General features: G+C 31.3%; 3 protein-coding genes across 6 annotated transcripts; all 3 read left to right on the forward strand.

The window, feature by feature from the left end:
* Window positions 1–499: 499 nt before the first annotated feature.
* Window positions 500–2,983, forward strand: LOC114374518 (protein WALLS ARE THIN 1-like). Of its 3 annotated transcripts, XM_028332176.1 has the most exons (7): window positions 500–634; window positions 813–930; window positions 1,029–1,091; window positions 1,179–1,295; window positions 1,572–1,974; window positions 2,268–2,419; window positions 2,552–2,983. In XM_028332176.1, exons 4-7 carry the CDS (start codon window positions 1,186–1,188, stop codon window positions 2,724–2,726), a joined length of 840 nt encoding a protein of 279 aa, XP_028187977.1. In that variant the 5' UTR covers window positions 500–634; window positions 813–930; window positions 1,029–1,091; window positions 1,179–1,185; the 3' UTR covers window positions 2,727–2,983. The 3 variants fall into 3 exon arrangements, with proteins under 3 accessions (XP_028187977.1, XP_028187975.1, XP_028187976.1); XM_028332174.1 differs by having other exon boundaries at window positions 545–930; XM_028332175.1 differs by lacking the exon at window positions 500–634 and having other exon boundaries at window positions 794–930; window positions 1,034–1,091.
* A 1,270-nt stretch (window positions 2,984–4,253) lies between these two features.
* LOC114373772 (protein RTE1-HOMOLOG-like) lies at window positions 4,254–6,052 on the forward strand. 2 transcript variants are annotated; one of them, XM_028331310.1, is made up of 3 exons: window positions 4,254–4,406; window positions 4,882–5,176; window positions 5,483–6,052. In XM_028331310.1, exons 2-3 carry the CDS (start codon window positions 4,907–4,909, stop codon window positions 5,903–5,905), a joined length of 693 nt encoding a protein of 230 aa, XP_028187111.1. In that variant the 5' UTR covers window positions 4,254–4,406; window positions 4,882–4,906; the 3' UTR covers window positions 5,906–6,052. The 2 variants fall into 2 exon arrangements, with proteins under 2 accessions (XP_028187111.1, XP_028187110.1); XM_028331309.1 differs by lacking the exon at window positions 4,254–4,406 and adding an exon at window positions 4,413–4,601.
* A 3,369-nt stretch (window positions 6,053–9,421) lies between these two features.
* Window positions 9,422–11,915, forward strand: LOC114374756 (thioredoxin H1-like). The gene is made up of 3 exons (XM_028332426.1): window positions 9,422–9,609; window positions 11,362–11,484; window positions 11,583–11,915. Exons 1-3 carry the CDS (start codon window positions 9,514–9,516, stop codon window positions 11,724–11,726), a joined length of 363 nt encoding a protein of 120 aa, XP_028188227.1. The 5' UTR covers window positions 9,422–9,513; the 3' UTR covers window positions 11,727–11,915.
* Window positions 11,916–13,479: the final 1,564 nt, after the last annotated feature.

The raw sequence follows: 13,479 nt of genomic DNA on the forward strand, positions 1-13,479 counted from the left end.
GATTACAAAATTTGTTAATATCCTTTATTATTTAAAAATGTAAGTATTACTCGTTTTAATTCTTAATTTTATTAAAAAAATATTTTTATTTACTATATTTGGCATTTTTATTATAAAGTCATTAAAGAGAATGGTTACATAAGATTAAGCCCACTTACATAGACTAAAATGAAGGGTTAGAAGAATAAAAAAAGAAGATGAAGAAACATGATTGTCGCTATTAAAAATAGTAAATTTAATGATAAAGTTGATAATAATATTCATGTAAAATTTTCTTAGTCAAGTGTCAAACATGTTAAAATGAAATTAGTTTATAATCAACTGAGTTAAAAAAACATCCTTATCTCTGACTCGGGACTATAAAGATACAAAATTTTGAGATCCACTAAAATAACAGCAAAGAGCAGTTTGCAATCACATGCAAACTAAGCAATCCATCTTATTGCTAGCACACTAGCGGTAGATACGAGTCCACAAACAAGTTTTAAGTTTTAACCCATAAACGACAAAATTCATTTTAGATGTTATACATTAAAAAAAACAAATGGGATCCTTTTTTTTGTTTTTCTTTCGTTAGTCCACAACATAGATGGATCTGCCCTCCAGACAGATCCCCCTCCCTCCCGTTCTCCTGGTAAAACAGTTCTAAACGATTGAACTCTCAACACTGCTCATTCACTATTCCTACTATCTGCATCTCTATTGAGATTACGGAGTCATCAGCAACCAATACAGAAAAGACTAAAAGAACATGATGCCTCAACGAGCTAATCTTCACATAGCCTTAACATTTTTACAATTTTGTTATGCAGGAAATCATATATTTCTGAGAATTGCACTTGATACAGGCGTAAGCAAGCTTATTTTTCCTGTCCATAGAAACATCACCGCCTTGGTTCTTCTGGGTCCCCTCGCATATTTTTCAGAGAAGTATATATGCACTTTAGCTCTATCACTTTAATTATCCCCTGTTAAGCTATCTCACCTTTTATTTTATTATTTTCTGTATCTGTTTTACTCTCTTCAAGGAAAGACAGGCCATCAATAACCAGATACTGTGTGCTACACTTTTTCCTACTTGGACTTGTTGGGTACGATCTCTTCATGAAGCCACTCCATTGATTAGTAAGACATATTTGGCGTAATTTTAAAATTAACCCCACTTCTGATTCTGGCAGAATAACAATGAAAGAAGGATTCTACCTCTTGGGTTTGGAGAAAACATCACCTACTTTTGCTGCTGCTATGCAGAATTCTGTTCCAGCACTTACCTTTCTGATGGCTGCTCTACTCAGGCAAGCTACGATCTTTAACCTCTAAAAGTCAAAAGCCTAATAAATTGGATGATTTCATGATCAAATGATCAAATTTTGTTGAATGTTTGTATCAACATGTTTTACATTGAATGCTTGTATAAATACTTTAACTTTAATGCACAGTTAACAAACTTATCATTCATGACAATTTGTAATTGGATGAGAGCTTAAAGATTCTCTAGACTGCATAGACTATTTACTCATTAATTAAACTCGAGTATAACTTATTTGTTCAATTATATATATGAAGTGCAGATATGAGAGTGTGCACTTCAACAGGATTGATGGTCTGGCTAAGGTCCTTGGAGTCCTTGCTTCTGTTGGAGGAGCTTCAATCATTACCCTTTACAAGGGACCTGTTATTTATACTCCGCGTTTAGCATTACATCAGGAACAATACTTGTCTGTATTGGGGGATGCCACAGGAAAGAACTGGAACTTGGGTGGCATCTATCTCTTTGGTCACTCCTTATGTTGGTCTGGTTGGATTGTGATGCAAGCATTTGTTCTGAAAAAATACTCAGCCCCACTCACAGTTTCTGCTTTTACATGCTTCTTTGGTGTTGTGCAGTTTTTGACAATTGCAGCCTTTTTTGAGACGGATTCCAAAGCCTGGCAGTTCAATTCTAGTGGAGAGATCTTCAGTGCCTTGTTCTCGGTTTGTAAATTAAATTGATCCCTCAATCTGTTTTTCTCTTTGGCATTTTGGTTCTCTTGATGTTTCTATTTTCTTGACATCTGAGTTTTCTTTTTGGCTGGTGATGGAAGTTAAAATTCAAAGACAATCACTGTAGCAGGCTTAAGTTGGCTTTAATTAAGGATCATAATTGGCGACCTTGACATCAAGAAAATTCATATTTGAACTATTAGTATATATGATGTGACTCGTTTCTATGTTAAGGGAAGCCAAATATAACAAATAGGATGACAGAATAGGCTTGTTTGTATCAGGGACTGGTGACTTCAGGGCTGGCATCAGCAATACAGATATGGACTATTGGCAAAGGAGGGCCAGTGCTTGCTTCAATTTATCTACCTTTACAAACATTACTTGTATCTGTGATGGCATCTTTTATTTTCGGTGAAGAATTCTTCTTGGGAGGGTAGGTTCTTATAATCCAAGCATCTTTTGTTCTAATGACAAAATGTTATATGCTAATAAAGGGAAGTCTAAACGTTGTAGCGTTGTTAGTTTATGTTAAAGAAATCTTATTATTTTCAATTTTGAGGTGCAGCATTATTGGAGCATTCTTAATTATATCCGGCTTGTACCTTGTTGTCTGGGGAAGAAGTCAAGAAACCAAGTATGCCAAAGAGGTCATAGTCCCCATTGAGCCCAAGAATCATTGGGAAGAAAAAAGTGACAGTTCTTTCCTCATCCAACGATTGATTACTACACAAAGCTCTTAGAAGTTAGAGGGGAAAGAATTTAGATGATGGTAAATATGTGAAAATCCCTTATGGTGACCTAATGTCCCAACATTTCTTTGTTGCAGCGGGGTCATTAGCTGTTTTATTACTAATTCTGGCAACCTCTGCTATAGTCTACACATAATCATAATTGGGGAATTTGAACCCCTAAACATTTAGGTAGCAGAGTTATTTTTTATTTTAATTTTTAGTTGATTTTTTTGTATATTTCAATAAAAAAAAAATTTGGTAAATAATTTTTAGTTGGTTTGTTTTTTTTATAACTATTGAGTTATTATTTGCATCTGAATTATATAACCTGTTAAGAGTCAAAAGCCTAATGAATAGGATGGTGACATGAAAAAATGTTCAGATCGTATTGAATGTTTGACCATTTATATAAATTAAACTCGTCATATAACTTATCTGTTCAATTCCTAGATGAGAAACGTAAATATGAGAGTGTGCACTTGAATAGGATTGATCCTGTGGCTAAGGTCCTAGCTTGGAGTCCTTGTTTCTATTGGAGGAGCTACAATCATAATTTCAGTTGGTAGATCTCCAGCTTAGGTTCAAAAAGTAAAATTGAAAAAAAACTCTTGTTTGATTTTTAGTTAGGTCCCTTTCTGAACTGAGTTTTGCCTCAATTTTGTTTTCAAACTCAGTTTGATATGGAAGTAAAGAGAGGAATGCTTTTGAAAATTCAATGTGTTTTTTTTTGCTGATGATAGAAGTTAAAATTCAAAGACAATGCATCACTGCAACAATGTTATCACTGTAGCAAGTTGGTTTTAGCTTCTTACTTGATCAAGGATCATAATTGGTGATCTTGACATCAAGAACTCATTTTAACTATTAGGATGTATGATGTGACTCGTTTTTGTGTTAAAGGAAGCCAAATCGGACAAATGGGATGGCAGAGTAGCCTGGTTTTTATCAGGGACTAGTGACTTCGTTGCTTAATTTGCGCTTCCTCTTTTTTTTTTTTTTTTTATAATTTATTTGCTCTGTTCTCAATTAAAAGACAAATTATTAGGGGGAAATTCAATTTATTTCCCTTCCTTATTTTTTTTTAATAAAAAAATCAATCAGGACTTAAATCACAAACCACGTTTAGAAATTTAACCAAATATATAATCAAGTAATTAATTAATAAAATCAGCTCACACAATTTCATGAAAATTCTTCTACATGCACTTAATTTCAAAATCATTTTGTTTTCATTTTTTTAAGTTTATTTCATACTTTATCTATTTTCTATCATATTACTAATAGCATCTATTTTTATTTATTTATTTTAATCTATTTTGAAACTATAAAATCACTTTTGGTTAAATTTGCCTGATATAATTACTCACACAATTCTTTAGTCATTTTAACTTAAAACCACTTTTACTTTATCAATTTGCCTGATATAATTACTCAAACAATTTTGTTCATCTCTTATTAAAAAAAAGGCAAATAAAACTAGAAATTAAGATAAGATGATAGAAAAAAGTTTAAACAATATTTGTTTCACACTTTAGGAAAGAGAGAAATACAACAAATAAGATGAAAAAAGTAGGGGGGAAGTTTAGTGGATAATTATACAAATTAGGTCCCTTCTTCTAATGACTAGGCTATGAAATTGTGTAGTTACATAGTTTGCGAGTAGCTGTTCTTCTGCTTCTGTTTTACAAGGTGATTGGATCGGATCCCTTTCTCTTATTTCCATGTTCTGTGTTAACTATAATTCATGCCTTTGCCTTTGCTAGGGTTTCTCGTCCTGCTTTCTAATTTCATCTTCAATCGCCCGTGTTGTTTATATTTATCACTCTCCCATCAATTTATTCCACGAACCAAACTTCAATCTCGAATTTTGAAATCTGAATCTGTGTAAGGACCGATGTAGTAGGTAGTGGTCAATCTCGGTTTAGCGCCCTGCTTGTTCTTGAAACCAGAATTTGGGGACCTTAAAAGTCATGCAACATTTGAATTCCATAGTTTATTCACTTGAATCGTTTAAATTGGAAATAGTAGTTAATAGACCTGCATTCTTGGTTTGATGATTTGGCATAGGTTCAAATAATTGGAAATATTAGACACTATGTTTATGTATATGTATATGTTGATTATTTTCAGTTTTATAATTGCTTGTTGTCTATTGGCAAGTCAGTGTTCTAGTTCTAGCAAGTGTTGCAATGGAAGCAGAGTCGGATACCAAGCAGCAGCAGACGATGGAAGGAAGTTATTCCCAAACTATGCAAATTGATCCGAAAAGGGCTCGATTTCCATGCTCCGTTGTGTGGTCACCACTTCCTGTGATCTCGTGGTTCATTCCTTGCATCGGTCACATTGGCATCTGCAGAGAGGATGGAGTGATATTGGATTTTGCAGGGCCTAATTTTGTGTGTGTGGACAATTTTGCATTTGGAGCTGCCACCCGCTATATTCAAATTCCCAAAGAAAAGGTAATGCTTTCTTTGTGAGAAGTGAACGCAGGAAAGGTTTGCTTCCCCTTAGTAAACAAATTGTCCTAAACTAAGGCAGTGACAAATCAAGAATTAGAAAGCAAGACTATGCCATGAGACTCTTGGTTCTTTGTCAAACAACTTCGAGTCTGTAACTTTCTTTTGTGTTTTTATTTCTTCATCATGCTGTGATATACACTAGATGGAAGCTGCGAAGAGTTATATTTCAAAGGAACTTGATTTTAGCCCTTTGGTTTTCTGTTCATCTATTGCTTATCTAATGTTGTTTAAAATATTTGTTGCCAGTGTTGCGTCCCTTTAGTCCAGTCTGTGTACAATGGTGAGGAACACTACATTCAGGATGAAACTAAAGGAGATTTGAGGACTTGGGATGATGCACTAAGGAAAAGCACTCAAGAATTCCAACATTTATCTTACAATCTCTTTACCTGCAACTGCCACTCGTATGTTGCCAATAATTTGAACAGGTTGGGTTTTCTGTCTGGCGGATGGAATGTGGTGAATCTGGCAATTTTCGTTTTATTCAATGGACGTTGGGTCAGCAAAACATCTATGCTTCGGTCTATCTTACCATTTGTGGTTATATTTTTTCTTGGAGTCTTATTCGGGGGCTTCACCTTCCTAAAGTTTTGGTTCTTCTTCACTTCCATTCTTATTGGGTGGTTCCTTCTTGTTACTTATTGTTTCAAGAACCTGATTCAGTTGTAGTATCTGTTTCTCTTATTCTACTTTGTATAAAACTGTAATACATTCCAAGTGATGGAAGTGATCCAATTAACCATGTACTTTGTATTCAGATAATTTTTGTTGCTAAATGTAAAAGGCTTGTTCTTGTGGTATCAGTTTGTTAGTTGATATCTTGCCCGATATATCTAAGGAGAATGACTTTCTTATTAATTATTAGAATGGCTAAGATTTAATTTTTCATTCTCGCATAAGTTATTTTCACACGATTGGCCCCTTCCTGCCCCATATCTTATTGATGCCAGGGCTTAACTGTGTTTGACGTTTCGAAATAGGAAGGGAGCTGTTATCCTATTTCATCGAGTACTGAATAGGACATCGTTTATTTTTTTATTTGTTTAAGTGATAAAGTCATTGTGCATTTCACGAGCACGAAAAGGCACAGTGCAAAATATCTGCACATAAAAAACAAATGCTTCACCATTTAGGACTATGCACGCCCTTGATATCAGCATCTAGGACATCATCCAATTCTTCTAGCTTATCTATTTTCACTTTTTTTCAACAAAAAAATATTTCACAATGTGTTATGAATGGAATAAAGCAGCAGTAGCAGATACACAAACCAAAGGCCCAAGAGGAAGATAACCAAGCCACAATATCTCTAAACGATTCTGCCTAACCAATTCCAACAACAGTGCTGAGTTGGCAACTTCTTAGTGGCTATAGAATTAGTGGTTGTCTGCCACTTACATATCTATGTTATAATTTGCTCCTTATTATTCCTTTTCAGTTATTCCACTAAGGCTGGTAGTGCCATTCTTGTTAGAACCTTTTGTCTCTATCCAGTCGCTGCAGTGCCTATAAGAATGAATTATGTATCGTGATGAAGGTAGCAGAGAAAAATATTAGGGGGCGTTTGTTTTTGACTGTTTTCTGTTTCCATTTTTATTGAAAATAGAAAATGATGATGGAAATGCGTTTGGTTAGATTTTTGAAAATATGTTCAATGAAAATATTTTCTCAAACGAACAAAAAACTGGAAACAATAAAATCTCGTTTTCATTGTTTTCAGTTGACACCAAGAACTTCATTTTGGATAAAATGAAAATGTAGTGACAAGGAATGTAATTTTAAGCAAATCTAAAAATATATTTTCGTTTGAAAACATATTTTTAGTATTTTTATTTCTTGAAAGTAGAAAACAATAAGTCAAACCAATCATATTTTTAGAATTCTAATCTTTTAAAAATAAAAACAATTTTCAAAAAAATGAAAACAGAAAATGAAAATGTAAATGAAACACACCCTTAAAATTTCTTTCTTCTCTTTCTTTCTTTTTGGGAGGGTCCTAGACGTCGAATGACAGAAAGCATTTGAGCTGATTTTTCAATTCATAACAATGTCATTAACAAGAACATGACCATGTGTGAATACCCAACACAACTTTGCCACCCTTTTTTATTTTTAAAGAAATTCTTTTAAAGCAGTGCGTAACCAATAAAGAAAGGGGGGAAGGGGAACATTTTTGCGTACAATATGTACATGACCAACTCTTGAAAAAAGATTTTTGTTCTGGTACGAGTAACATCCGTGTGTCAAAATCAAATCGTGAAGAATTTGAAAAGGGATGGCCAAAAATAAAAGCATAATAATGTTGTGCCTTATGCATGGCCATTTCTTGGAAAAAATAATAATGTTGGTAAAGTGATGTTCCATTTGCATTTAAACACTTGTTATGAGATTATTCATATACTTTTTTTGGTTTTACTTAAGATTAATAATATCCATACAGTACGTGAGATAATTACTAGTTAAAATGTACCACTTTTTCTCTCTAATAAAATCATATCCCATCATGCAGAAGTAGAAATATGAGAGGATATAGATCCTTTTCGTATCCCTGCTTTCATGCATATGTTATTTTCTTTGTAATTGGAATCCATTGGTTACAAAACATGGGCCAAGACGCTAACAATGTTTTTTGTATTTCCTTATTTGAATCCTGCACAACTCGTTATATTTCGGAAAAACTCATTTTGAAATACAAATTTACATTCCTAAATGAGCCATGTTAGCGTCTCATATTATAATTATAGCATATACAAATCAAATTCATCTAAATTAAGATAGGATAGTTCTCACATAAACAATGACTATGTTTGGAAAAATTAACTAAAAATATAATTGAAAACGGAAAAAACTAGCTTATTTAATTATAAGTATTTGATGGAATTAGTTGTTGAAGTAGCTAAAAAATATAAAATGACTGAAAAATAATAAAATTATGATTTATTTAAAAAGAATAAACAAAAAATTTGATAAATATATTAAGGATAAAAAGAAAGAAAATATAAAAACTTTGAAGCTATAAGTTAGAAACTAGCGTTTAAAAAAATATTATTTTAAATAGTGTTTAAAAAAATATTAGAAATTTCTAAAAAAGTTTATTTATTGAAAAGTCAAATGAGTTTTTCAACTAGTAAAAAAATTAAAAATCAACTAAAATATCTTGTCAAACATAATTAATATAAAAGGGTTTTATAATATCATTTAATTGCATATTATAATGTATAATAAATTTGTTAATTTTATAATAATACTTACAAAAAATTAGTTTTGAGAGGAGAGGTAATAAATAAAATTAAAAATGTAAAAAAAATATTGTTAATGCATAGAAAGTAAACTTTTGAATTAATAGTGAAACAGGTGTCAAGCAATTCATTGAATAAGATACGTACTATATATTTTGTGTAAAAAAAAAGATATTGTATATTTATTAATTTAAGTATTTAACATTAGGACTCGATCTTAATACTGGTTAAATTAAAATAACATCGTATTAGTTTATGAATGTGCTCGATCAGTGTTATATATTAATTTATTTAAAACTATCATTATATAATAACGTGTGTTCCATAAAGAGCAAAACATTGTGCTAAATTCCAAATCCTTTACCACTATTAAAAATAAAATTAATGATATCATAATAAATAGAGCAAACACGACTCAATTAATTACTGTGCTTTATATTTTATGTTAAATGAATTCAAAGTTTTGAGAAAGCGTTTATTTCTGTAAAAAAAAAATAGAAAAAGAAACCGTGTACTTAATTTCAAATCCAAATCGCAATCCCGAAGGATCGTTATTAATTAATTGAGCAATTAAATTTAGTTAAATGTTTTTTTCTAACAGATAATTTGGTCAAATGTTAACCATAGTGATCTTAATGAATAAGTTAAAAAAATTAAAATGAAAAACATTTTTATTGAAATAATTAAAATTATGTTCTTCATGATAATTTTTTATGTTTGGCTATTATTTTCTCCTTTCAATATCTTAATTAATGCTCTAAATTTTTGAATCAATACTCTAAAGATATCTTAAGATTTATTCACATGCATCCATAAAAGAAAATGCATGAGATGAGAACATCCGCGGGAAGATCATGGTTGATGGCAAATTTGTAAAAAGTGAGAAAGGCGAGTCCCTTTTCACGATAAGGCCCACCGTGTTGCTTATATAAAGTAGTGATATCGTAGCAGCTAAATGGCTCTGTGATATATATTGAAATTCGTAAGTTATAACTGACAAAGTTTTCTGAGAAAATAAGGATTATTATTATCGAGAGAATGGCAGGCTCCTCGGAGGAGGGACAAGTCATTAGCTGTCACACCGTTGACGCATGGAACGATCAACTCCAGAAGGGCAACCAATCCAAGAAACTCGTACGTATCATCAACTCATTAATCTTAATTTCAATATATGGATCTCAATTTATGGCATCATTCTAAACAATACTTTGTTTCGGTTTTGTTATTGTTTGATGCGTTCGTGATTGGGTTGTTTATGTCTCATCTGGCTTTATGAATATAATGTTTAAAGGCCATCATAGATTCAATTTGTCCTTAACTTGATTGTTGTTCTTGTTATTATTATTATTTTCATGTGGTCTTAATTGATTCCGAAACTTGATTATAGGACTTTCATAAAATGTTGATGATAATAAAATTACAAGAACAAAAAAAATTTCTAAATTATAAAAACTGAAAAAATATATTTAAACAAATTTATAATTACTTAGATGGGCTTGTTAATCTACTCATATGGGATGCTCTGATGACAATTTTAATAGGATGTCCTTTTACATCTTAGGTTTTTCATAGGTTGTGCATACTACTATACTCATGTGAGAATTAAAAGCCAATCAACTGTTCCCTTTGTCTGATGCATTTCCTATATCAATAGAAAAACAACACTTCAGGGGAAAAAATAACAAACAATTTCTACCCGCAATTATTAACATAGGTACCATTTTCTCTCAAATTGAGTTTTCCGGATCTTGAGTGCCGTATATCAGATTTACCTAATTGTAAACACTAAGCAGTCCGTCATCAGATGGATTAATTAAGTTGTTATCCCCAAGTTATTATTAAGCTTTGAAAGCAGTCACACTGCTTTTAGACCATTTACACTTTCCTGCTTTGTCTTTTTGCAAGATCTGTGAGATATAGGATCATTAGTAGGGGAATGTCATTTATAGAGAGATATGATTTTCTCACAACCCCAAGGCAGTGTGCGTGTGCATGTGATGGGTGCAGAGAAGAGAGCTACAAAGAGGGGAAAAAAGGAAGAGAGAAAAATGAGAGATGTGAGGTTGAAAAAACTGAAAAAGGGATAAAAGAGGAATGGAAATGTGGAAATAAAATATTTAATCTTTAATTAATTAAATGAGAGAAAGCACAATGCATATTTTTGTAAATAAGTTTTGTTTTGATCTATAAAAAGCCCCAGCGGATGTGACAAGCAACCAAAATTGTTGTCGGGGGATAACTAGATTGTTTGGACTTAGTCAATATTCAAGAAAGAGTACCAACGAAAGAAAATTTATTGTTTGGTTGAGTTGGCTGTTTATGAAGTACGTAATCTGCAATAGTGCAATTCATGAAAGTATATATTTCACCCCTTTCTAAAATTTGTTTTCCAGTTTTATCAATATCAAATCTTATGGTTGACCTTATAAAAATGCAGTGGTTAAAACAATCACGTTAATTTTTTATTTTTAAAAACGATGAAAATTACATCTTATATAAATCTTTTGAAATAAGAAATAAAAAATAAATGAATAAAAGGTTTATAATTATTTGTTGAAAAAATAAACATTTTTTTCTTATAAAACCAAAATTTATGATTTCATTTTCAGTTTACTGAATTCTAGTTCGATGATCTAGTATTCCAACAGCTCTGTGTGGTTCATCGATTCACCTATCCATAAATTTTGACTTAAATCATGCATTGTATAATGGATTTTAAAATATTGATTAAGATATTAAAAGAAAAAAATATTTATAGTATAAAAAATAAGAAAAATAATTATTAGCAATGTAATTTTGGACATCCTTAATTATTAATGTCTTAAGGGGTAATAATGCTCTTCTATAACGTCAAATTTGAGATATTATTACTTTTCTAATTGTCAGATTGTTGTGGATTTTACTGCTTCTTGGTGTGGACCATGCCGTTTCATTGCACCATTCTTGGCTGAGCTGGCTAAGAAGTTCACAAGTGTCGTATTCCTAAAGGTGGATGTGGACGAATTAAAGGTAAATAAAATAAAATATATAATATTTATAATCCCCCTACCAAAAAATAATCATAAGTTCAATTCAGAAACTAATCATAAATAATTTGTTGATTGCAGAGTGTTTCTCAAGACTGGGCTATTGAGGCTATGCCCACTTTTGTGTTTGTGAAAGAGGGAACACTTCTAAGCAAAGTGGTGGGAGCAAAGAAGGATGAGCTGCAGCAGACAATAGAGAAATATGTGGCTTCAGCTAGTGCTTAATCTTTCACCTTCAAAAGAGACATAATATATATGCTTTCTTTTTATAATCTTGTACTAGACTTATGTTGGTATTTCTGTTATTGCACCAATCAGCTTTTCAAATGTGATGACTCTTATCATCTATTTCTGAATAGTAACTGGTCCTTTCTTGCGTCTTAAATAACAGTGGTGTTATATCATGAATGTTAATTACATAGATCTTCCTGTTTTACCTTTTAGTATTATAAAAATATAAAATATGTTTTTTATCCTATAAATATCAAAAAGATTGTAAGTTATTTCTGCAAAATTTTTGATATGTTTTTTTGTCCTCTTAAGATTAAAATGTGTTATTTTTTGTTCAGAGTCAGACTTGATGAATCCGAACCTACGTGACATTTTTTAAAGCTTAAATTATAAGATAAAATATGTTTTTTGTCTCTATAAATATCGAAATATTCTATTACTTTTTTGTTCCGGCATAGGTTTGAGTCATTATTCTTTTGAATCCGGTACCAACAGGTATCATCCCCCCTAAAACAACGTTCTCTTTCAAACCTTTCAATCAATCTATGCGCCCCCAAAGAGCGACTTTTGATAAAACTCTAGCAGTTTCTTGAAAACTTGCTTCAGATATGAAACTTTGAGTATTCAGAGTAAGTGATTTATAGGGGTTAAAAATCATCACAAAATACAGAAAAAGAAACCCCATGAATTTGTAAATCCCATTTTCCTAACATCCTTCTTCCCTAACTTTCTTCATCTTCTTCGAATTTAAATTAACAACTTTTCCTTTTTTTATTTTTTAAATGTTCTGTTCAACTGCAATGACCAACACTACCTTATTGACGTTGTCATCTTCTTCTTTGAATTCTCCGTCCACCAAGCTAATCCGATAAATAGGTGAATTCGGAAGTCAGGTTATTGAGTTTGTCGGTTACGTTTGATTCTGATAGAATATTGGAATTTGTATTTTTAATATTGAGTTTGAGAGTGAAGATGTTAGGTTTTCAAAATGAAGGAGAATTCAAAGAAGAAGATGACAATGTCGATAAGGTGGTGTTGATCATTGCAGTTGAATAAAACATTTAAAAAATAAAAAAGAAAAAATTGTTAATTTAAATTGGAAGAAGATGAAGAAAATAAGGGAAGGAAAAGGATAGGAAAGAGAGATTTACAAATTTATGTGATTTTTTCTATATTGCATGGTGGTTTTTAATTCCTAAAAATCACTCAGTCTCATAGTTATTAATGAAACCAATAAAAGAGTGACATGTGGATCCAAGTAAAAAAATAACAGATTCAAAATTTTTCAAGGACGAAGAAAAGATTCAAAATTTTTCAATGACGAATTTTGAACATTTTGATATTTTTAGGAATGAAAAATATATTTTAGTCTATAATTTAAATTTTAAAAAATGTCACGTAAGTTTAAATCTGTCCAAGCCCGGCTATGATCTAAAAAATAACACATTTTAATTTTACGAGTACGAAAAATATACCAAAAATTTTGCATAACAAATTTTGAACTTTTTAATATTTATAGAGATAAAATACATGGCCAAAAAAACATGAGAATTATATTTTACTGGTATTTGTTTCTTCTTATGATATGTTTTGAGAGAGAACTTGAAGTTGAAGGAAAGAATGAATTATGGGATGCAGGGTGTTGATTACTTATCTTTCACTTCTTTAATATAAATAAATTAATGGATGGCTAAAAACTACAGTAATTACTTTCAAAATTATTTTTATTATATAATACTACTGTTTT

The sequence above is a fragment of the Glycine soja genome, chromosome 11 (assembly GCF_004193775.1).
Source record: "Glycine soja cultivar W05 chromosome 11, ASM419377v2, whole genome shotgun sequence".
In the NCBI taxonomy this organism is placed as follows: Eukaryota; Viridiplantae; Streptophyta; class Magnoliopsida; order Fabales; family Fabaceae; genus Glycine; species Glycine soja.

Bases quoted from the DNA above. Each gene is read 5' to 3' on its own strand.
- LOC114374518 (XM_028332174.1), top strand. From the start codon at position 752: ATGATGCCTCAACGAGCTAATCTTCACATAGCCTTAACATTTTTACAA. The intron at 1,092-1,178 runs GTACGATCTCTT...TGATTCTGGCAG, and splicing joins TTCCTACTTGGACTTGTTGG to AATAACAATGAAAGAAGGAT. The intron at 1,296-1,571 runs GCAAGCTACGAT...TATGAAGTGCAG, and splicing joins CTGATGGCTGCTCTACTCAG to ATATGAGAGTGTGCACTTCA.
- LOC114373772 (XM_028331309.1), top strand. From the start codon at position 4,462: ATGCCTTTGCCTTTGCTAGGGTTTCTCGTCCTGCTTTCTAATTTCATC. The intron at 4,602-4,881 runs GTAAGGACCGAT...TTGGCAAGTCAG, and splicing joins ATTTTGAAATCTGAATCTGT to TGTTCTAGTTCTAGCAAGTG. The intron at 5,177-5,482 runs GTAATGCTTTCT...ATTTGTTGCCAG, and splicing joins TTCAAATTCCCAAAGAAAAG to TGTTGCGTCCCTTTAGTCCA.
- LOC114374756 (XM_028332426.1), top strand. From the start codon at position 9,514: ATGGCAGGCTCCTCGGAGGAGGGACAAGTCATTAGCTGTCACACCGTT. The intron at 9,610-11,361 runs GTACGTATCATC...TCTAATTGTCAG, and splicing joins GCAACCAATCCAAGAAACTC to ATTGTTGTGGATTTTACTGC. The intron at 11,485-11,582 runs GTAAATAAAATA...TGTTGATTGCAG, and splicing joins TGGATGTGGACGAATTAAAG to AGTGTTTCTCAAGACTGGGC.